Below are 23,570 nucleotides of genomic sequence, written 5' to 3'. Positions count from 1 at the left end.
CACCTTTGTGTCTCATTTGAACATAAAAGGTACAAATGTTCTAAGAAAAAAGTTTATAAATCCGAACTTTTTTTTATTTGTAGTTATTGGTAACAAAACAAAACAAAACCAAAAGCTCAAGGAGGATACAGTGAATTCGTATTTGATACAGTTAAAATGTAATTGTGTAAACATAAATTAATTGACATGACAAATGCTTAAAACAGAACAAAATTATAACTTGGAAGCACAATTGTGGAGAATTGTATGGGAAAATACTCTCCACATACAAAACAAACATTGGTTCTCTTGCTGTACTTTAATGGTACTGTAAAGCAGCCGGCTGATGTGCTCTACCGCCACACCAAAGTGCACCTTTAAAGGACTTCAAGCTGCATAAGCTGTATAATGTACCTTGAATGCGCCACACAGTCGAACCATCTCATTTGTGCTGCGGGGTTCAAACTCGATGCAACAGCTGAACATCAATATTATCAGCAGGAGAGATGAATAAAGAAGGATGACTGGAAACATGATGCCTCTTAGAAGTGGTCTTAATCTAATAATGACTTTTTTGTAAAAGGTTGAGGTTGCATAAATCGAGTTGCACCCAGATTCCTTTATCTCCTTGACAGATGCTTACCGTACTGATTTTCCCCTATAAATGGGTTAATTGCATCAAAATGTTTCCATCCATTGTAAAGCATTTGGCAAAGTAAGAAGCATGAATGAATGTAAATCAAAGACTGTTATTAAACACCTATGCATGTGGGATAGTCTGTGATATATAAGCTGGACACCTTAAAGACACTTGTTTTTTTATGAACATCGGTGCTTCACTAAGAATAATGAGGTATACTGATGTGAACTTTAGGTAACGCAGTCTGTTAACATTTGAATCCCATCCTTATGCCCCAGATTTTTATGAAAGTTCTTGGTTTAAGAAGCAGGCAGTATAATTTCTTAGTTTTCCAAAATCAAGACACAATAGCATTATATTAATTATGCTTTTCTATATACATTATAGTGTATTTTGAGTGCAACATACATTTTCTGATATGATGGGATATAATTTAGCTCTTCATTCAAATAACTTATTAGCACAGAGCACTCATCTAAACATTTTCATCACAAGAATCCCTGTCTGTCAGTTTTCATTTTGACGTCCCAACAGTCCATTATCTTGAGTTACCAGTGGGCTTTTCTCTCCTTGGCAACTATCTCCAAGAAATGGGAATGGTTGGCATAAAGGTTTAGAGACGAGTCAAGGTCAACCCACTTCACCTGTCCTGCATCATCACCAGCTTGCAGTGGCAGCTCACTCACACTGTCGCCTGCAACAGCAGCATAGAGACTTCAGGAGTCAGAAAACAATTGTGCAGAGACATATGGGGGAAATAAGTATTCAAATCTGAAAGTATGAAAGCTGTAGAGAAAATGCAAATATGTTCAAAATACCCAGTTCATCGTGAAAGTTTACAGCGACTGTCTCCATCCAAGCATTGTCCGTGTTTCTAGGATCATCAACATAGCCTTTATAGACCTGAAACAGAAAGAAAAACTAATCAATTCAAGATGGAACAAAAAGCGGAAACCCATTCCAGCTAATACTGACATTATCATAATGTTTTTGTTTTGATCGTTAAGTAAACAAAACCACACAGAAGTATTTTTGGACAAATTATACTTTCTTCTATTACCCATGCATTTCACTCAGAAATCTTAAATGTCAACTCTAATCTTCTTTTGAGGAAATTTACAACTTTCCCCATTGTTTTTTTAATTATGATTGTGCCATTTTTAGCCAAAATAAATTTAAAAAACTGACATTTTCTAGGACATAGTTTCTGGAGAGCAGCAGGAGTTCATTAGAAATTTTTCTCTGAGTTATTGGTGGGACTATTGGTGCAGAGCAACCCTACCCCACTTCCCCTCTCTATTGCTGAGAGCTCTCTGTTTACATGCTCTCCCATTACTTAACAGTCCCTCACACCCCCAACCCAACATTACCAGTGCAACGAAAATGGTGAGCAATATCGGAGTTGAGCCAGATGCCAGCTCAGACAAGGAAAACGAAGACATACATGGATCTTTTTGTGTACAGGTGGATGCATCAGAATGGAAGAGCAAGAAGCCTGTCCAGTACTACCCAAAAAGCTTTTTTTCAAACAGCACATTTTTGTCTGCTCCTGATTCACATCGATTTGAATGAAGAAATATTCAGACATGCGATTCTGAGCTTAATTTTCTTTATGTATGTCCTCCATCATCAGAAAAATGCCACAAGGAAACATTAAAAACACCAAGAAACACTATTTTGACCAGATTGGGCCTTTAAGGGGCGATATTTTTAATAGTTGTGCAAAAAAAGTGTTAACTGGCTTCTTACTTGTATGTTTGTTACACATCATGTTGAGATAATTAAACAATCCCAAATATGAGTCAGAAACAGCCTATATAAAACTAAATTGCGTAACTAACTAGAGGACTTCCTGTGTTGCATTTTGGCTCATTGTGAGGACATCCTCTTTAGGGATTATTTTTTCCTATATCTTGTCTTGTCCAACAGTTGAGCAAACAATTATGAGCTGAAAGTATCTTTTGTTGGACAGATTTTACAGTTACTATAGGGGGTTATGATTCTTGTGACACACAAAGTGTATGTTTGTATAAACCCCTTAAGTACTTGAGGCTAAACTTTGTTTATATTCATTATGTTTCTATACCTTTTTTTTTGTTCGACTGGAAGAAAAAAAGGAGAGAAGAAGATAGTGGGATGGGGGATAAGGGTAACAAAGAAGAGAGAGAAAGGGGGGTTAAGGAAATTGGAGGATGATAACAGAAGTAGGGGGGTAGAATCACAAAGCAGCAGGATGCTGGAGGTTTATCATCATTACTGTCAGACGTTAGTCAAAAGGGGCGGGGCCTGTCCACATACACACTAAAATTTAACAAACATACCATTTGGCTCCAAAAATCTTCAACATGTACACAATACAACTACAGCTCACACGCACATACTTAGGCATACAAGCACACATGTAAAGCATTTCATTCTGTCACGCACAATCTTTGTGTATAGTGTTTATGTTCTTCTGTGGTGGATGATGAAATGTTAAAAGAGGGACAGTGCCTGGTTGCCCCCACACCAAGACCCCCGCCGAGGCCGCAGCGGATGCCAGGGTACCCCGACATCCGCGCGGGATAGAAGGCAGAGAAAATCTGCCTGCCGGACAATCACGTCAGCCACCCAGGCCAGGGGCAGCGGGACCGCCACAGGGGCCCCCAGTACCAGAGAGCAGCCAGGTACAGGAGCACAGAGAGTGCAAGGTGTAGCCCAGCTAGAGGAATAGCCCTCCCACTGCGTCAGGGGGCCCAGCACGGGGCCCCATCCCCATAGAGCTGCCACAGCCCCAGACAAGCAGCCCACAATAACACGGGAGTTCTGAGCACCCCCCACCCCCAACGGGCCTGACGCTCCAGGCAAACACCTAACCAATCCGCGGGAGGTCCAGGAGAGAGCAAGAAAGGACCCGCCCCCCACCCAAGAGGAGGACGCCCAAGAGAAGTGGAGGTCCTTGAAGAGCGTTGTAAACATGGGCCGACCAGGCTCACCCACCGTTGTAATTTTAGAGAGGCTCAGTGGTCGAGGGCAGGGACCAGAACCCACACCACAGGGACACGGACACCTCCAGGCTCAGATGTGATGGGATCCCCGGCTCATGGCCTTGCCAGAGAACTCAGGGTTCCCTCTCCCTCCTTGGGAGGGCTGCCTGGCCCAGGAAGCCAGCACCCAAGGGACACGCCCACCCCTGCTGAGGGTCTGGTTCCCCCTCCCCATGGATAGGGTAGGGGCCAGAAGATCAGACGTCCCACCTTCCTTGTGTAATGTATGTGTGTAGGTTTGTGTGTGCGTGTTGGATTTTGGATGCAAAATTAATGGTACCAATAACTATAAAGTAACTTCAGTTGACTTCAGAGTAGCAAACTGTCCCAAACCATCACACTTACATATTCGACTGTTAATTATGACGATGCCCTTTTCCTGAAGTGCTGTTTACTTTTACATCAGTTATAATACCATACACGCCTCCCAAAAAGTAAAACATTTAATTCAATATCATTCAAGTTTAGTAAATATGCAAATAAATAAATAAAAAAACTAGGACTGGAGTTTTAAAACACTTTTTTCCTGATTTAAATCAATAAATAAATAAAATGTGACTGACCTGAAACCCATTACAGCTGAATAGCTCGGTGATGCGCTCGTGGATTTTCTCCCTTTCAGACGTAGGTATTGCGAGTGAGTTCAAGGCTTCCTCTGAGAACTCTCGCTGCAAAGTCAGAGAAACCTGCTCTCCTGGATCTACCATCCCCTAAAAAAGCAACATGTGCAAAAATGACTGAATCACATGACTACACTCTCCCATACACCACCAACTGAGGCTTAAAAGGAAATAAAAACTTGTTTAAACACATAGTATTTTGAAAGATCAATTGCAGCACTATGTAAAGCAAGAGAATACTTCTATATATTCAAATGTAGAAGTAACTAACCCCAGGAATTGCCCATTCTCCACAGTCTCTCCTCATGATGGACACAAACTGAAGAATAGGTTGCTTGGAGACTGAATGATATACCTTTGCCCTGCTTCCATCTAGTTTCCATCTGTCAGACAAAGAAATGCGTCATACACCCAACAGGCGAAGCATGAACAACAATTAGTCAGTAGATGAAAAAGGGAAGTGTACAGTTTAAGTACAAGAGGCCAAAAAAGGGGGGTTAGGAATGGGAAACAAATGGTTACCTAGTGACAATTGGATCGGCAGCGTGATTAGGCCCCCAGCGCCCCAGCAAACCCCTGCCAGACAATCCTGTGCGGCCTCTGGGATTTCTGCATAAAAAAATTACTTTAAGTAATCCCCAAAAGTGTTTATTAAAAAATAAAACAAATGGATCAATAGCCTCCATTAGAGAAAGTCCAGCTGATCTCTATATCTGCTTTCAAACTTACAATGGGACTTTATTTTCCACTCTGTAGATGCCCTCAAAGCTTGTTCTGTCCACAGCACCATCCACTGCATTGAATTCTGGAGAAAAGGAGCTGCAAAGCAAGCAAACATCCAGAGGATGTCAGGACAAACAAGTGGAATAGAAAATCACCAGTATGCCTTTCATTCGTTTATTTCCAAATGTGGACGGCTGCTCACCCAATGTCAGGATCTGCCCACTCGGGCTTCTTTAAAACTGTAGGGGCAGTGTAGCTGACTGGGTTGTACTGCCCCCAATCCACGCTCCAGTCCACCTTATCGTCAGGTACTGGGAAGCGTGCAACTGTGGATCCGGGATACTGCGTGGATCGGGCCCTTACATGGGGTGCAGCTGAGGATGGCATGGTCTTGTACAGGCTGCAGCTGGTACTGATGTGTCGGAAGTTGTTATCAGTTCTGATCAGACAGGAAGAAGGGCTGGAGATTGAAGGGCTGAGGAAGGAGTGACACGAAGATCCAATATAAAAACACACTTTCATTATTTCTAGCACTGCAGCACCCATTCCTGGCCCAGGAATGGAAGATATTCATGCATTCATAACATATCAATAGCGGAATTAACATCCTGGTTATATCGCAGTTACTTTACACGGAAGTTCTCTTTCATAAATAAATGATTAAAGCTATAACAGAATTGTCCCTATAAACAACTTAACATTTATAATCTTTTCTGGTCATACTTTACTCCGTTGGTGCAGGATGTACACGGGAGTCCGAAGAGGGTAACCGCCAAACGAATCGGGAAGGTGCTGATCCGTCGCAATAGTAAAACCATTCCTCTTTTGATTAATCGATAGTGAATTTAGACTGAGGGCGGAAACCAGGAAGTCTGTCGTCTTGCGTGATGACGTAATCAAGAGTCGTCAAAGTCACTCTTTTTTTAAATTTAATTTTATTTTTTTTACTTTATTTACATTTTAGGTACGAATGCGAATGAAAGGAAATAATAGAATTACTGTTGTGTGAAATGTGAATAAGTACATATATTTTTCATATCACATAATGTTATGTTTTCTCTACTGTCTTACAGTCTTTTCCCTTGATGTATGTATGGCTGCTATCTGTAGGGGTCGCCAGAATGAACCATCCGCCTCCATCAAACCCGATTTTCTGCAGTCTTCTGCTTGGTCTTTGTTTCAACTTCGGATATTGGGGAGGTTACAGTTGCCTTAAATATATGAGTGACTATAGGTCCTGTGACTTTGAATATGTCTATAAAGAAAGCCTATTATTTTTGCTCTTACCAACTACTGTGTGTCTTCCTTGATCACAACTAAGCATCATTTCTGCATCACAATCATATTCCATCCTTTTAGTCTGTGTGAAGTAAACAACAGCTGTTCCAATGATGTATTCAGTCCTGATTCTAAACATCCTCATCATTCCCCAACAGAACCTCAACATCTTCAGCTCTGCCTCCTTCCCCTGTACAACTGTACAATAATATAAATATCCAAGTTCAATTAAACCACTTGATATTGCTCAACAAAGGGTATTAGTCACTCAAAATGTTTGCTATTTGGAAAACATGTACACAGCAGAAATTATTAAAGCTTAGTGACCTTAACAAATTCCATCTTACAGGCAACAAAATAAGTTTCCTTTTTTGTATATGTTTTGTTTCTTTTTTGAAATACAACCATGTGGGAAAATTTTTAACACCCCCTTCCCCCCTGAAATTCATCTATTTCAATAAAGAGTTTTCCCCTAATTAACTACAGAAAGGTAAATTACAAAATGTCCATTATGATCAATTCACGTTTTTCTTAGTGAGAATCAGTATAATAGTATAAGTAGCTACATTTTTTGGATTCAGAGGAATATAAATCGATTAATCGTTACACAACTATCTGTCATTCACTTCTTTTTTGAAAATTTGAATTGAATAGCAAGTTTTGACAATATGTATTGAACCATTTTTTTCTAGAGGTGACTGAGTGTGTGTCATTTTATTTTTTATTTTTGTCATGAACTTGCAAGAACTTTGGCCGCATCATGAAAAAAATTGATAAACACACTTGAAAATTTTCTTTTTTTTCCTTATCTGATTTATACATTCTTTTACATTATGCATTTAAAATACATTTTCAAAAAAGAAATTAATAGTTTAAACTGGCTATGACAAAATCCTATGTGATTTGAAAACATAAAGGCAAATATATGAAAGTGTGGTGCATGTGGTATATGTAGTACACATAAACATTGTCGTTGTGCATAATAAGGGGGTCTCCATCGGTCAATGTTAGACAAAATGAGAGCAAAATCATTTTACTTTTTATTTCACAAGGTGTAGAACCCCATTGCAGAACAGGATACAGCATCCATATCACAAAAACTTTGACAAATTAGGCTTCTTTAAAGGAAAACTTGATTTTAAAAAATTCATTTGCAGAGACAAAAATATAATACAGAATGAGACGCCAGGGCTAAATAACAAATATATGTTAAAACATACACTATATTACTAAAAGTATTCTCTCACTTGCCTTAATTCACATTTGAACTGAAGTTCCATCCCATTCCTAACCCATTATGTCGGTCCACCTTTTGCAGCTATTACAGCTTCAACCCTTCTGGGAAGGCTGTCCACAAGGTTGAGTTGTGTTTATAGGAATTTTTGACCATTTTCACCAAAACACAATGGTGAGGTCACACTCTGATGTTGGTGGAGAAGGCCTGGTTCTCAGTCTCTGCCCTAATTCATCCCAAAGGTGTTCTATGGTCAGGACTCTGTGCAGGCCAGTCAAGTTCATCCACACCAGACTCTGTCATCTATATCTACACACCCAATAAAAACAAAACTAATTAACAAATTTTTTTGCATTATTATATTTACATAAGCCTACAAATTTAAACAAAGCAAGAATACAGCATATTTTACTATTTGCTGGATTTGTCATGTTTAAAAAAAAGAAGCATACCTGAAAAAAGAAAGAATCTGGAGTGAAAGTCTGTATGTGTGTTTTTAAACTAAATTCTAACCTAAAAAAAATAAGAAGCATGATTAGTGGGTTGAGATTTTGGCCAGGAAACAACAAAGAACTGCCCGTATTAACATTCTTTTTTTTAAATAGATGAAAAGAAAAGTTTTGAAGGTGAGTGAATATATTTGAAAAAAAAAGGCTTTATTTGTCATTATATAAACTAGCCTATGTTTTATCACTTATGGGATATTTCTTAAGAAATGAATATATATATATATATATATATATATATATATATATATATATATATATATATATATATATATATATATATATATATATATATATATATATATATATATAAAATATTTCGTCTACATAAGAAAGCAGATAAGGAGCGCCCCGTCAACAGCATCTTCGTGAACATCTTGAACAGGATTTGGGCCACGCCCACCCGTCCTCGTGGCTGATGCTTTTTTACTTGTGGATTCCACTTGTGGGAGGAAACTCGTCTCTTTGTGCTTCGGCTCCGCCCAAACAAGCCACCCTTGTAAACATATCTAACGCACCTGTCTTACAGTAGTTTGTGGCACGCGCATTTACGTACCGTGCTGAGACCAAATCTGCGCTCGCGCACCAAATCCATTTACGCTGGTTAGAAAAGAGGTCCTGGTCGAATCGCTTTTAAAAAACAAACTAACCCAGCAGCAGAAGCTAATAAAGGGCGGCGATAATCAGTTGGAAGAACAGCCTGACGAAGCAGGAGCGGATAGGAGAGGAAGAATGGCGGATTCGTGCAGCACTGCAGCGGTTGGGGCCGAGGGCTCCGACAGCGCTGCTGCTGCCGGGGCGGTTGGTGCTGTTGCGCAGAATGAAGCCGGAGGGTCCAAGCCCTGCTCGGAGTCGGTGAGGGGCCAGAATTTTGACGTTGGCCCCCGCTACACGAACCTGTCTTACATCGGCGAAGGAGCTTATGGAATGGTCTGGTGAGTAGTTTTTTATTTATCTGTTTTTGTTTGTTTGTTTGGTTCTAGCAAACACCGTTAATTTAGCTAAATTCAATTGTTGTTTAAACAAAGACCAGCAACCGAAAAAAAGGCTCCTAAAGGTACAGGTGGCCTGAAAGTAGCCGGTTTTAAGGTTAGCAGGTTAGCCAAGATGCTACAGGCGTGGCTACGAGCTTTACAGGAAACGAGATTGGAAGTGATTGCGCAGGACGTGGTGTGCTATCTGATCTGAAACCTTTTGCTAAATTGCCTTGGTCGCAAAAGCCAGCGTAGATACACCCCGAGACTTTCCTTTTTGACGCCAAGCATCAACAGAGTAGTTGTGATTTTGGTGAGGTCATTTCCAACCACGTTACTGATGCTGCAATTGCGAAGCTGCTGCAGAGGATCATGCAGCAGCAGCAGCAGCAGCAGCAGGGACTTGACAATTGTTGTAAGGAGGCCTTTCCTCGCGTTATCTCATCGGAGTGATCTGACTCTGCAGCCTTGCACGAACGTGTTCCACTCTGTCAGCTTTTTGGCCATCGATGTCAGTGTTGGCTGCAAATCCAATCAGCCCAAAATGAGAAGCAACACAAAACACGAAGCCTCACATGATCATCCAGCAGAACACGCTGCAGAATGTTTTTTTCTCTCTGTCATGACTCCTCTGTTTTTATGCTGGTAGGACTGGAAATCACTACCAACAAGATACTCGATTAGTTTCGATTAAAAGTTCACGATTACTGATCATTAATACATATTTATCAGTCAAATTTCGAACTTGACACCAAATTTGTTTTGTTAGTAAAAAGTAAAAAACAAAAAACTAGTCACTTTAACAAAATAACTGTAAGATTTTTTAGATGTGTTATTTTTTTTATTTTTTTTATTTTTTTACCTTTAAAAAATCTTACAGTTAAAAAAAAATTGAATAGAATAATTTTTCTGTTAAACTCAGCCCCAGTAACTAGTGGTGGGGAAAAACGAATAAATTCACAATGAACTATCATATTATAGTTTTAACAGTTCCTCATAAGAACCGGTACCTTTAGGTTCTGGTAACGGCAGAGTTTTAGACACGGTGGACATAAACACCCTCTGCTAATAACATACCTGCAACTAGATTTGTACCAACAACAAACACGATCACATGGGTATCAATAGAATAAAGGAGAAGAAAAAGAAAGCTGCATCACAGTTTAGACATTAAGCAACAGCAGAGCATCAACACTTTGAAAATTGATATTATTGCAAATAATACGGAATTTCCAGATCTAGGTAATGGGTTACTTACCGTTATATTTTAGTTTGCTTAACAAAATCTCATAGATATAGGTGATATGTATAGGTATAGCTTTTTAATATACACACTTGGGCTTTTAGTTTTTTTTGGCTGATTACTGCAAACTATCTCCAACATAGGAGCTGACCGTTGAAATGGGAATGATTAGAAAATTATTTCTAGCTGCATAAGAAATGCCTTGTTTTTCTATTTAGCTGTATCTCAAAGTGAGACTTAAATATGCACAAACTGAAGAGTCCTGGAACAAAAACTTAACCAAGTTGGTTATTAAATAAACACTAAGATTGTGCAAATGAAATTTTAAACAAATGGACAGAAGTATGTGTAGATGGTTGGAAATACCCTGATAGAAATCAGAAAAGGGAAACAGGTTTAAACGTCTTTATTTAATTCGGGAACTGTTCTTTTAATTTATTTTCAGTGACACGTGTGAAGCTGACCTTCCAAAGAAAATTCACAAGCTTTGATAATAGGAGTTAGTGTGGAGTAAAAGGAGCAAATGAGACGCTACTTTGATGCTGAACAGTATAAATGTACAGTTGGGATTTGAAACCATTATCAATCTAAAACAGCCTGGAGTACGGTGCAGACATTTTCCACCATATCAGCTAGAATATCCAGCACTCATTTTTCAACTTGTTTAGAGTTTTGGGTTAAATATGTAAAAATAGTTATGCATTTTAATTTTTTTAAATTTTTTTAATCCATACATAGAATATCTTTATTTCTTTAGTAGAAATGTGGTGTTTCCATGTTTCATCACCTGAGCTGATGCTTTCCTTTCACACAGAGCAGTCAGTTATGCTCTCACCGTCATGACAAACACAAACCCACATCCTCTTCTTGCATTTTAGCCGTTGTCCACTTAAGAACCATCTTATTCTGACTTTTCACATCAGCAAGGCTTTAGAACCCCCCCCCCCCCATTATTGTCTACGGTTTTGATGCTAACATTGTGTAAACTACGCATCATGTAACATGAAATGTGTGCGTTTGTGTTGCTTTGCAGCTCTGCCCTGGATAACTTGACAAATCAGCGCGTGGCCATCAAGAAAATCAGTCCATTCGAGCACCAGACGTACTGCCAGCGCACTCTGAGAGAAATCAAGATCCTGCTGCGCTTCAACCACGAGAACATCATCGGGATTAACGACATCCTGAGGGCGCGGCACATTGATAACATGAGGGATGTGTATCTTCTCATACTCTGCAGGAAGTGTTCGGCCTCTGTGGTTACAGTTGTTTTGCAGCAAACTAAGTATTTGTAATCCAACAATCCCAGTCCAAACTGTTGCTAGTAATGGCTTTGCTGCAGAGCGGCAGCTCGGGTTGTGGTTACTCAACCACATTAGGCATTAGCGTCCATAGAGTACCAGGCAGTAATGTGTGGGCACGGCTCAGCCGTCAGCTTCTGTCACTGAGTGCTGCTCGTGCCGTTTCTCCGTGAAAAGCGCCATTGTTTCTCAAAAACCAGAAAGAATGTCCCACTCCTTTGCTTTCTGTTTCATGTTTTTTGATGGGCCTTTTCACTCTGCTTTTAATGCCGTAGTTATTTGAGATGGTGCACTTTTATTAAAGATAAAATGATGGTTTAAAATACAACTGAAGCCTTTTGAAAGCAGTTGTAAGTAATGTCTAAAAAAATGTTTGCTCCATGCTAGTAAAGATAGGGTTGCTTTTATTGGGAAATAAGTAAAACTCCAAAGTCTCTGGTGTTTAGCTGCCGATAACTTTGAATAAAAATCATTTTAGCTACAATTCTTTTATGTAGCTTTCTTTCCAAAATATTTTAATCTTCTCTTAAAATCAAGTTTAAAAATGTGCAATTCTCTGCTATTGGCAGATAAAATTGAAGGACAGTTGAAAATCTGTGTGTAGCCATGAATCTGACAATGTCTACAACGATCAGAGCTGTTGTCCTCCTTGACCTGCGCGTCCTCCCAGCTACATCGTGCAGACCCTGATGGAGACCGATCTGTACAAGCTGCTGAAGAGCCAGAGGCTAAGCAACGACCACGTCTGCTACTTCCTCTACCAGATCCTGCGAGGCCTCAAGTACATCCACTCTGCCAACGTGCTGCACCGTGACCTCAAGCCCTCCAACCTGCTCATCAACACCACCTGCGACCTCAAGGTAACCTGAAAAGTTCCTGTCCGCCGTCCTGCACCTGTGATGCTATTTTTGTCCGTTTAAACGACAAATCGTACTTTTTGAATGTTGTTTGATTAGGTCTACAAATAAAAGATATTCTTAGTTTATAAAATCCACAGTAATAACAAAAAAAAAACAATTTGTTTATAGGGATTCGATTTTGTCTGTTTCTATAAGTGTGGAGCCAGACTGCAATAGAAATGAGTGAAAATGAAACTCTCCTTAATAATAAAAATGTTTTAGAACCACTTTAGCTGCACTTAAGGCTCTTCTCAAAGTAATCGTTTCCTGTATGGCATAATCAGTGTTGCATGTTGGCGTGCAAGAGTCCCCTCCCACGCTGCTTTGCAACAGCTAACTAGTTCACTGAGGTTTGTGGTTTGTCTTTGAGTCAACATGTCTGGTGTTTGATGATGCCACATCATTTTATTTTTAAGCATGATGTGTCATTTTTTTTTTCTTCTTTTGTTTTTTTTTAAGTTTCAGTTTTGATAAATATTTTGGTAAGTGTTCCACTATCTAAACTTAAAAATAACTCCTTTGGCTACTAAAACTAAAAGCATGCACTCTGATATATAACATGCAAGCTTAAATGTGAAGAGTTTATAAAGTTGCTTCAGGATCTTATTTGTAACACATCAGGTTTTAAAAATAGAGGCTTTGAATCCCTTGCGTCCTCCTCAGATCTGTGACTTCGGCTTGGCTCGGATAGCTGATCCAGAGCACGACCACACCGGCTTCTTGACTGAGTATGTGGCCACTCGTTGGTACAGAGCTCCGGAAATCATGCTCAACTCAAAGGTGAGAATGTCTCTCAAGAAGACACAATTTTGGTTTATGAGCCACTTTCTATTTTGACTGTGTGTGGATTTCAGGGTTACTCCAAGTCTATTGACATCTGGTCGGTGGGCTGCATCTTAGCTGAAATGCTGTCTAATAAGCCTATATTCCCTGGAAAGCACTACTTGGACCAGCTCAACCACATTCTAGGTGAGAGGCGGGCATCATGTGTTTGTTGGTGTGTATGAAAGGAAAACGGCGAGCTGCCATGTTATTGCTCTTTTATTTGTCCAGGTGTTCTTGGCTCTCCATCTCAAGAAGATCTGAACAGCATCATAAACGTCAAGGCCAGGAACTATTTGCAGTCCCTGCCTGAGAAACCGAAGGTCCCCCTGGAGAAGCTCTTTGTCAAGGCAGATCCAAAAGGTACTGCCATGAAAAATGTTTTAATTTTAGATCTGTGTGTTGCCCCATCTAAGAAATATTATTGTTGATATATTTTTTGTTTGCTCATTTAATGATTACACTTTTTTATTGGGATGAATTGGATGACATCGATAAATACATGATTTAGCTGCTTATTAATGTCTGGAAGACTTAAGTGGAAATGCCTATTTTTAACCTATTATTATTTGCATATTAGGAATAAAGGGGAGAAAGAATGATGTCATACACAAAACATGTTTGTTTTTGTATCACAATTTAGAGGCCTGCTTAAAAACATGTTAAGAATATGAAATCTGATATCTAAACTCTGTTAATAATGAGTTACATGCAGCATTAAACTTTCAAACCGACTGATGAGAAATAATTTGGCCTTTCAAAGTGAATGTACAGTTATTATAAACATGTATTCAAATTGCATTTTCAAAATGAAATAAAATGCAAAGTCGATCTTAAATATAAACAGTTTTTTTACAGTGATGTGGGGAAAAATGCAAATTCTGCCAATGAACGATGGAGAATGATCCGGAAAAGCTCTGGAACTAAGGAGTGGGGGGGTCTGATGCTTGAGGCAGAGAAACTAAACAACAGATAGCCGGCTGTACATTTATTTATGGTTCATATTTGCCTAAAACTACAAACACACACACACACACAGCTTTGTCTGCTTACAGATAAACGAGCACTTTTTAATACGGAAATCAGTCTGGATTTTTTTAGGGAAAGTGTTAAGATGAGCAGAGCTGAGCTGAGCACGGACGCTTGAACCTTAGTTTTTCTTTTTTAGAGAATAAACGTTAAAATCGGCCTCGCATCATGTCTGTTTGCGACGCCAAAGCTGACTTTTTGTTTTTTGCCAGTGTTTTTGTGTTTGATCATGCAGGAATGTGAACAAAGTCACAGTTCCGTTGTGTAAAATACAGATTTCATGAAGGTGTTTAAAAACGTTTACTATTAAAATAAACTTTAATGCAAAATAAAAAAAAAAAAAAATTATTCTTTTAACTGTATTTTAGTTTGTGAAAATCTCCAGCAGCTGTTTTCTATTTGTGTGATGAGACATTTTCCAATACTAATCAACACAATAAAGTTGACAATTATTCTTTATTTTAAACATAGCAAGATTTCTTTATTTCTTTTTTTTATAAAGATGGAAAACAGATTTATTCGATGCTTGGATTCCACATACTGACCTTGTTTTTCCTGCCTGATTTGTCCAATACAGCTCTGGATCTGTTGGGCCGCATGCTGACCTTTAACCCTGTTAAGCGCATCAGCGTTGAAGACGCACTGGCTCACCCTTACCTGGAGCAATACTATGACCCCAATGATGAGGTACAAATACAAACACACAATCACAATCGATGTCGGACATTTTTAAGCAGTTTCAGGACAAAACCATGAAACCATTAAGCCAAGTTTTCCTGAAATGTTGAATTTTGAGACATATTCGCTGAAACAGGCTTTTAAAATGTTTTCTACCACACGCCAGGCAGCTTCTTAGCAGTGGCTTTTAGTACTAGGTTTGCACATTAAATCCGTTTGAGGGAGGTTAAAGAATGTGACGCTAACGACACCTTCAGAAACCTAATACAAGCACTTTTCTTAAAATGATATATATTTTGTGTTTCAGCCTGTAGCAGAGGAGCCTTTCACGTTCTCCATGGAACTGGATGATCTGCCCAAGGAGACGCTGAAGGAAATGATCTATGAAGAAACTGCTCGTTTCGTGAAAAACTACCAGGGATCATGAGACACAGGTACACAATCACCGCAATATGGCAACACAAGTCTCCGCTGCCAAAAGAAACCGTACGCAGAGGGAGATGTTTGGGGTTTTATTTTGAAATCCTTGCAATGGCTGCTGAAATTGCCCCAGTCCGTTCCAACTCTTGTTCCTTTGGACTTGTTGGCATTTGTGTTGGTGCATGTTGTGGTCATGCAGCTACAGGCTGAGATGATGTTATTCTTCTGGGGTTTGTCTGACGGTTGGTACCAACAAAACAAAACAGGACTTCCTTTTTTTTTTTTAACCCTTGCAGCTGTTTAATCGGAGTCAAAATAAGAGCTTTAATCCTATAATGTGTTTAAAACTGTTTTATTGTTGTTTGTTTTAGAGCTGATTGAAAATGATCACCAACATTACACTATTGTGTGTATTTAAAAAAAAAAAAAAAACAACAACTTTTTGTCCCTCTGGTTTTAAAATGAGAAGTTGGATTTGTCATGTGAGACCACTAGATGTCAGTGAAGCATGATGTCATTTCTAAACATATCTAACCACGTCGTGCTTTACATAACCAGACACAGCGGGTAATATACAGACTGAACTTAACACTAATTATAAGATATTTTTACACAGATATGCAGAAAGTCAATAGGCACCTTGTGTTTCCGAAATTCTTTGTTTAATGCACTCAGTGAAAACATTCAAATGAATGTCTGACATCTGGCTCAAAACTATATGGCTGGATGATGCAGATGCTGCTTTTGTTAGGAGTGTGAGGGTCTGTCAGCTAGTTTGAGAGCGCGTAAACAGATGGATGACGGTAGTGGGGGCGGGCTTACTCCACGCCAACAGTCCTAATGAACTCCTGCCGCTCTGCAGAAACTATGTCCTAGAAAACGACGCAGGATTGTTGATTTTGGCTAAAATGGCCACTGGGAACGCTTTTCCAAAAGATGATTGAAGTGAGACTAGATAGATAATTTAGAGAAATGAATGCATCGATTTACTTCCTGCATGTCTGTGTATAGTGTTACTTTAAAAAACTGTTTCCCCTCTTTGTTTTTGTAGTGCTAAAGAGGGAGAAGGCCACACTGAGGCTTGGAAGAAGAACCCCCCTCCTCCCCCCCAAGCAACATGCTACAACAAAATAAAAATGCATCTTCAAAAAAAAGAAAAAAAAGGAAAACTACAAGAAATATGAACATTTAACTGCTTATCATTCCATTTCTACTGCAAAAGAGAGCTAAGTATAAAATCCATTTCTGTGGTTGTGTTGGATCTGTCAGATCCACCCGACATCTTTATTTTTTTTTTTAAACCCACCCAACCTGTTGAGCGTCCCGGCTTGTCCAATCCCATCCACCGTTACTCAGTCTTCTTCCCCATCTGATGTGTTTGGCCCTGTGCCATCTCTCCTCATAGCAGATTTCTGTCACATATCTACATCTTACTGTATTAACCAACACCATAACTTCTTCGTCTTGAATCACGTAAATTGCGTCTTGAGAAAAAAAGAGGGCTAAAGAAACGGAGATGCTAACTGTGTGTCTACATACAAATGTTAGCTTTTTTATGTGCTTTTTGCAGCTTCTGTTTTTTGGTAAGTGTTTGGGTTCAGTTCAGGGTTGTGCTGCCGTTCTTTGGAGTTAGCATCCCTACTTCTTAAACACTTGTTTTTGAACATTTGACATTTCCACAGCATGTTGGCAGGGTTTCTTCTCTCTCTTTTTGTTTTTATATGAATGCATGCATTCCTGTAATTTACCAAAGTGACGGAGCATTGCAGAGATCCTGGCTTCAGAGAGAATTTATTTTGGAAAACTTTAAATGTGATTTGTAAAAGAAAGCCAACATACTGCATTATGATTCAGAAGAGGAAGATAAAAGCAAAAGCTTAACATTAAAGGCTACAATTTTAGTCAAAAATGCAACGGTTTATATTTTTGACCATTTTCCAGAATGTTTTTTTTGTTTGTTTTCCAACTGCACTCTTGCACTTGCAATCAAACGTTACAAGTATGACTTTTTTTGTTTTGTTTCTAAAAACTTTGTGCGTTTTGGCATTCGACCGTTGGTTCTTCAGTTGTTTCCTGTTGACATTTTTCTAAGAAAAATAACTGTTGCAATCATAAGGATTCCAAATGTCAACAAATACGTGACGTTCCTGATCATGCAGCGTTAGTCACCGAGGCATTAATGCACAGTAACTAGAGCTGGCCAATTTGAGCGGAATGCGTTTGCGGTCGATGGAAGTACGACTTGTTCTTTACATGCTTTGACACGCCAAAAACGTCTGTTGCAAAAACTGTTATCTCAGCGAAACTTACATTTCCCATGAAGAACACTCGTTCCTGATCATCCACTGGGTAAATTGGGAATCAGGGAACAGCCAAGTAAACATGATCGCGCTGTGGTTGCACAGAACATAAACTACTTTTTTTTTTTTCCTCTCTCTGCACCCAAACTTTTGTTTTCTCAGCTACTGCTAAAGAAAAAAAAGAAAAAAAGAAAACGTTTTTTTTTTTTTCTAAAAGTAAGGGACCATACCACAGTCCGGCGCTGCCTGTTCTCCAGAAGGCTCTTCTGGTGTCTGTAATCGATTGACTTTTTTCTCTCTGCTTTCATGGTGGACTCCAGTGTAATTAATGTGCTTTTTGGTGGAGCATCACTCATGGTTCCAGTTCAGTCTGCACTAATGTGTTGCTTGTTTTACTGAGACCAGCCGGAAGCCCTAAAAAAAAAAAACAACCCAACAACTTCAATGAATCGCCACGATGCAAAGCCTCACCAAACTCAGCAAAAATTAGTGTAGACTCCTTGGGCTGCAGCTGTGTCGTCATAGAAGCCATAGCCACCTCTCTGGGATCGATGTGAGGCTTTTTGGTGCAAGTTTGAGGATCTTTCTGCTTTTTCTTCGGCCTCTGAACCCTCACCACGCTTTACTCAAAGGGCTGCCCTCTCCCCCTCTTCCCCCTGCTCCGTTTTCATGCTTTCATTTCTTCCTGACTAGACCTTTCTGCCGCACTGCGCCTTCCCTTCATCGTCTCTGGCTTGCCTAGATCTCGGTCAGTCAAAAGCAGGGATCCTGCTCCTGTTGCATGACTCAATCAGCACGTCTGCACTTTGTCTATCCCGCTGCGCGCCCTGTCCCACTCTCTTTCTAGTTCAGCCGATTTTATTTATTTGTATTTTTTCCTGCATTGAATCCTGATTGATGAGCTTTAAGTTTCACGTGCGTTAAGACTTAAGGGTTGTCTTGTTTTATAATTTCTGGTGTGCAAGTATATTCTCGTTCCGTCTAAAAAGTGCTCATCATTTTCTCGCTGCTTGCGCTCGCTCCCGGCAGTTAGCCGTGCTTTTTACATGTGACAAAGACTGTCGCTCGTGTAGCGTTTTCACATTTGATCTTTGGTCCGCTAAATGTGTCGGGCTTTTTGTTTGTTTCTAACTGCCACCAGTCCAAACATCCTACGGGGTAACCACGGAAACGAACCCACAGGACCAAATTTTTTCAGCTGTTCTAACACACTTGCACACATTCTTTGTCTTGTGATGAGTTACCCTTAAACACACACATTTCTACTGTATTGACAAGTCTCCAGGCCTGCTTGTCATGAGGCCTGTTTCCAAATGTTTTTAAATGGCTGTTCTTATTATTGCTATTGTTGTAATATTGGTGAGATGTTGTTGTATTTTTTTTTTATTAAAAGAAAGGGAGTTTAAGTCGTATCTTTTTTTTTTTTTAAATAGTACGTTTGTATTTTTGTTGATTCTTTTATGGGCGTGCTTATTATTAATATTATTATTATAATTATTATTATTATTATTATTGGCAGTGTTTTCAGTCTTTGCGAAACTTGCATTTTTTTTTCTTGGGTTTCCCCTACAAAAATGTTATAAGGAATTATTTTTAAAAATATATGTAGGTTGTCAGAGATATGAGTTCTTGAGGGTTATAGTCTGTATATTCTATGGGTATTATGAATAAAATGATTAACAAAAACGGAGTTATATACATATAATAAAAATTTCCTGATACTGTGTGGTGGCTGTGATGTTTTTTTTGGCATTCTATTAAGTGACTAAAATATTTTATTGTTAAATTTTTAAAATGCATGTAAATGCAAAGTCAGCTGACTCCTTATTTAGGTTTTTCCTAGTCCTTGCTTTAATGCAGAGGTCTGCAACCATAAACCATTAAAGAGCCACAAAGTCCTACTTCCCCCTTTAAAAAAATAAAACGCTGATTGGCTTTTTTAATAAATACGCTTTTTTTAATTAAAAAAATCAAAACTGAGAAAATGGCTATTTTTAAAATGGGAGATTTTTAATAACTTTTGAATGGTTTACATGATTTCCTTTCAAAATAAAATACATTCTCCCCCATGTAGGATCATCTCAATACAGCAACTGTAGTAGCATGTAATGTGATGTCAGCAGGGATTAAAAAAAAAATGATGCACAGTTTACAGTTTGTGGTGCATCTAAGCCAGAAATTCATATATCTAACTAAAATGCAATCAAAGCTAAGTTAAATTACCGTTTGGACCATAATTTAAAACCCTTGAATCTGCTTTCTAATCTAGTGCACTTTAAGAATATATTCTGGTTGTGCTGTCAAAGTATGACTGACAAACTACAAAGTTGCACCGCTTGATTGTATCATGGGTACTGTAGTCAAATGCATGGTGAGGTGAAGCATACTGTGCTTCAACTGTTTGTGAATGATTCTGATAAAGATTCACTCGTCTGTTTTATTTCGCTTCATCGTTTTGTTGTCTCAAAAAAATACATTACTTTTTAAAATTGAAAAAACTGTTTTTTTTAAATCAGAGAGCCACAATAGAGGGGTTAAAGAGCTACTTGTGGCTCCAGAACCTTAGGTTGACCCTGATCTAGCTGCTAATTTCTATGTGAATGTATAAAAAAAACTTTTTTGTTGAGGTGTATGCATATTTTTATTCAGATCAATCACAAACTTTTCTTTTGAAAATCTGATTATAGATGTGCTTGACGAGATATTGCTATCACCTGTGGTCTTAGAAAGATGGAAAACTTAAGAAAAATACTACTCAAAGTAATTTCTGTTATTGATCATCAATTGGTCGTCACCATGGAAATGCTGGTTGTATTAAAGGTGTAACTCTCTTTTTTTCTTTAGGGAAGGGCAAATGACTTGGAGGTTACCTCATTTGTGAACTTTGAGTTGCGAGGAGCTAACCTGCTTTTCCTGCTAGGCGTTCTTCCCTTCTCTGCATGTCTGTTCATGGTTGTGAGGCACTCCCAGAGTTTTGCAACACCAGAGTTTTAATGTAACTTTAAACGTAAATACCTCTGAGATATGCTGCAAGTGTCTGGACTCTACAGTCGTGCGTGCAGGACGTTTTTTTTCTCCTTTTTTGTTGTTGCTGTAAATGGATTTGTCTGCTCAGCTGGAAACATTTCAGAGTGAACTCTGCCTTTGTTACATTGGACAACAGAATTGAACCTGCTGACTCAAGTAAACGTTGAGCAAGCCACCATTCTTCCACAACTCACCTTTCCATATTTCTCACATGGTAAAGGGGGGAAGAAAAAAAAAAGATCTTCTCACATGCCACATCCCTTTTGGCAAATACTTGCCAGGAAACCTGTTTCACACCCTTGTAAGGATCCTGATGCCAACTAAGTGCTCAATTGGTTTCCTTATTCTGATAATCTGACGAGGATATTTAACCTATGAGACTGTGGCTGTAGTACATCCAAAATAACGGCAATTTATAGAAGAATTCCTGGAAATGTATTGGCAAAGATTCATCACTCAGGTATGCCCTAATGTCATTCACTGCCAGGAGCACAATAGCAATTGGAAGAGAACGTTGAGCTGTGTCATTGACAAGAGAGGCCAGGGAAGGGAGCGAAATGAGGTTATATGCTGGTGCTGTATTAACTTTTTCATGGCTCTGACTCTGTTGCTCTTTAATGAAACCCTGAGAAGAGAAACCTTTTAAAGCCAAGGAAAAGGCGTGGCATGTGTTTTTGTCCATTCTTTTGATTTTTTTTCAAGCAGACAACTCAAGATTGTTAAACTCTGACCCATTTCACCTGTGACACCGTGCAGACTGTGAGAGATTCCTGGGATTTACTTGCAGGACGGGATGAGTCTTCTATATTTTCTCCTCCCGGTTTTTGGAGGATACACCTTGACCTCGCTGTACCTGCTGAAGAATCCACACATTCTGCACAAGAAGAAGCGCACTGCTTTCTACTGCATGCACATCTCACACAGAGGAGGTAAGAGGCAGGAGGTATCCCAGGAAATGCAACAACACACAGAAGTTTAAGCATCTTATTAAATACTCCTTAATCTAGAAAAAAAGATTATTAAAATTTGCTTTAATTCCCCAACTCTTATTTTTGAGGTTGTCTCTTTTAGCAGTTGCAGATTCAGGACCTATACATTCAAGATCGTTACAGTAAATATTTTTTGTTGAGCCTTTATGTAAAGTTTTTGCACATGGCTTCTGAATTTTATCTCACACTTTATGATAGCAGAGTCCTTTCTGTTCTAGGATGTGGAGAGCGGATAGAGAGCACCATGGAGGCGTTTGAAAAGTGAGTGCTAAAATGGCCAAAAACAGACGGTTGCTAAACTGGTCGTTAAATTATTGCACAGGCAATTCCAGTTACCCATTCAAACAGAAGCAGCAAATTGCAAAAAAAAAACAAAAAATGACTGGAGAGCTGCACGGTTGGTTGGCTCTCTCGCCTCACAGGGTGAAGGTTGGTTCAAATCCTGGCTGGGACCTTTTTGTGTGGAATTTGCATGTTCTCTTCGGGTTTCCTCCGGCTTCCTCTCACTGTCCACAAACAGGCTTCACACGTTAATTGGGGACTCTAACTTGCTCACTTGCCCCTAAGTGAGCGTGCGGCCCTGCAACAGACCAGCGACTGTTCAGGGTGTACTCAGTAGTAGCTCAGAAGATTCAAAAGAAGTCTACTTTATTTTTAGTTAAATGAGAAAGAACTGTCTATGAGGTAAAAATCTAAATGCAACAACTTAATTTACTTGTCAGGACTTCTAGATGTGCTGGCTCTAATACCGTATTTTCTGGACTATAAGTCGCCCTTTTTTCATAGTTTGGCAAGGGGTGCGACTTATACTCCGCAGCGACTTATTTTAAAAATAAATTGAAATAAATACATTGTTAACCCTCTTGTTATGTTCATTTGTGAGGAACAGAGATGATGTTCCTGGGTCAATTTGATGTATGAGATATGTTGAGTGTTAAGAGTATGTTAAGTGACTCAGAGAATCAGGAAACCTTTTTTACAGTAAGATCTTGAAGGCTAAAAACACAATATTCTATTTTCCAATGCTTTCATAGATTCAGAAATGCAATAAAAATGACAACTGTTTCTACAAATACAGGATGAAAACAGAGTATTAGTTGGCCAATGATGCTTCATGAAAGGAATAAATAAATAAGTATGAGAAAGAATTACTGTGAAATTATGAGATAAACAGTCTGCTATGATTGTGTCATATGAGGTTGTGCAAGTTATTAGTTTTTGGTCCCAGATTTTGTCAAATACATTTCCTGTCAAAATGCGACTTATAGTCCAGTGCGACTTATCTGTGTTTTTTTCTACTTTATAATGCATTTTTGGGCTGGTGCGACTTATACTCCGGAGCGACTTATAGTCCGAAAAACACGGTACTTTTGGTTATTCTGTGCAAAAGCTTGTTTTCCTCTCAGTGCAATCTTTTGTCATAGAGCGTTTTGAGTTGTTTCTTCTCTAGAGTGTTGTGGACAGAAGCTGTCAGACAAACATTATCCTTTTTGCTGTGATCAGTGCGGTAAAGCATGGTACGGAGATGCTGGAGATGGACTGTCACCTGACCCGCGACGAGTATGTGGTTGTTTCCCACGATGAGAACCTGCTGAGGCAGACGGGCCAAGATGTCAACATCTCCTCCCTCGATCTCCAGGTAGATGCTCTGCAACTGTTTCCAGCGAGAAAAACAGACACTGTTCACCTGTGAACATTTTTTTAGCATCCAAAATTTTTTTATTTCAAAATCAATTAAAGATTTATATATTTTTTTTTAAAAACTACTTTGATCTGTCTTGGCCACAATTTTGTTTTTCTTTTTTCTTTCCTAGAGATGTGCAATCACTGCAACCAAAAGTCTTGCTTTTAAATTCCCTTTAATTTAAGCAACATTTTACTGAAA

General features: G+C 39.0%; 2 protein-coding genes across 2 annotated transcripts; one reads left to right on the top strand and one right to left on the bottom strand.

Annotated features, from left to right (window-relative positions):
* Positions 1–52: 52 nt before the first annotated feature.
* Positions 53–5,867, bottom strand: nudt9 (nudix hydrolase 9). Its single transcript, XM_004071528.4, has 8 exons — positions 5,712–5,867; positions 5,191–5,463; positions 4,995–5,084; positions 4,788–4,874; positions 4,537–4,648; positions 4,209–4,355; positions 1,438–1,522; positions 53–1,313 (listed from the first exon to the last, which is right to left on the bottom strand). Exons 1-8 carry the CDS (start codon positions 5,804–5,806, stop codon positions 1,168–1,170), a joined length of 1,035 nt encoding a protein of 344 aa, XP_004071576.1. The 5' UTR covers positions 5,807–5,867; the 3' UTR covers positions 53–1,167.
* A 2,545-nt stretch (positions 5,868–8,412) lies between these two features.
* On the top strand, positions 8,413–19,395 carry LOC101159747 (mitogen-activated protein kinase 1). Its single transcript, XM_023957672.1, has 9 exons — positions 8,413–8,941; positions 11,257–11,439; positions 12,192–12,381; positions 13,084–13,200; positions 13,275–13,389; positions 13,474–13,605; positions 14,849–14,958; positions 15,257–15,383; positions 16,421–19,395. The coding sequence occupies exons 1-8, from the start codon at positions 8,739–8,741 to the stop codon at positions 15,374–15,376; spliced, it is 1,170 nt and encodes a 389-aa protein (XP_023813440.1). The 5' UTR covers positions 8,413–8,738; the 3' UTR covers positions 15,377–15,383; positions 16,421–19,395.
* The last annotated feature ends 4,175 nt before the right edge of the window (positions 19,396–23,570 follow it).

The sequence above is a fragment of the Oryzias latipes genome, chromosome 8 (assembly GCF_002234675.1).
Source record: "Oryzias latipes chromosome 8, ASM223467v1".
In the NCBI taxonomy this organism is placed as follows: Eukaryota; Metazoa; Chordata; class Actinopteri; order Beloniformes; family Adrianichthyidae; genus Oryzias; species Oryzias latipes.
The sequence above is the reverse complement of the archived record's forward strand: the minus strand, read 5'-3'. Positions and strand labels throughout refer to the sequence as shown.

Excerpts from the sequence above, each read along its gene's own strand:
- LOC101159747 (XM_023957672.1), top strand. The coding sequence starts at position 8,739 with ATGGCGGATTCGTGCAGCACTGCAGCGGTTGGGGCCGAGGGCTCCGAC. Across the intron at positions 13,390-13,473 it reads CCAGCTCAACCACATTCTAG|GTGTTCTTGGCTCTCCATCT; the intron begins GTGAGAGGCGGG and ends TTATTTGTCCAG. Across the intron at positions 14,959-15,256 it reads ACTATGACCCCAATGATGAG|CCTGTAGCAGAGGAGCCTTT; the intron begins GTACAAATACAA and ends TTTGTGTTTCAG.
- nudt9 (XM_004071528.4), bottom strand. The coding sequence starts at position 5,806 with ATGGTTTTACTATTGCGACGGATCAGCACCTTCCCGATTCGTTTGGCG. Across the intron at positions 4,356-4,536 it reads GAGAATGGGCAATTCCTGGG|GGGATGGTAGATCCAGGAGA; the intron begins GTTAGTTACTTC and ends TTGCTTTTTTAG. Across the intron at positions 1,523-4,208 it reads TCAGCTGTAATGGGTTTCAG|GTCTATAAAGGCTATGTTGA; the intron begins GTCAGTCACATT and ends TTTCTGTTTCAG.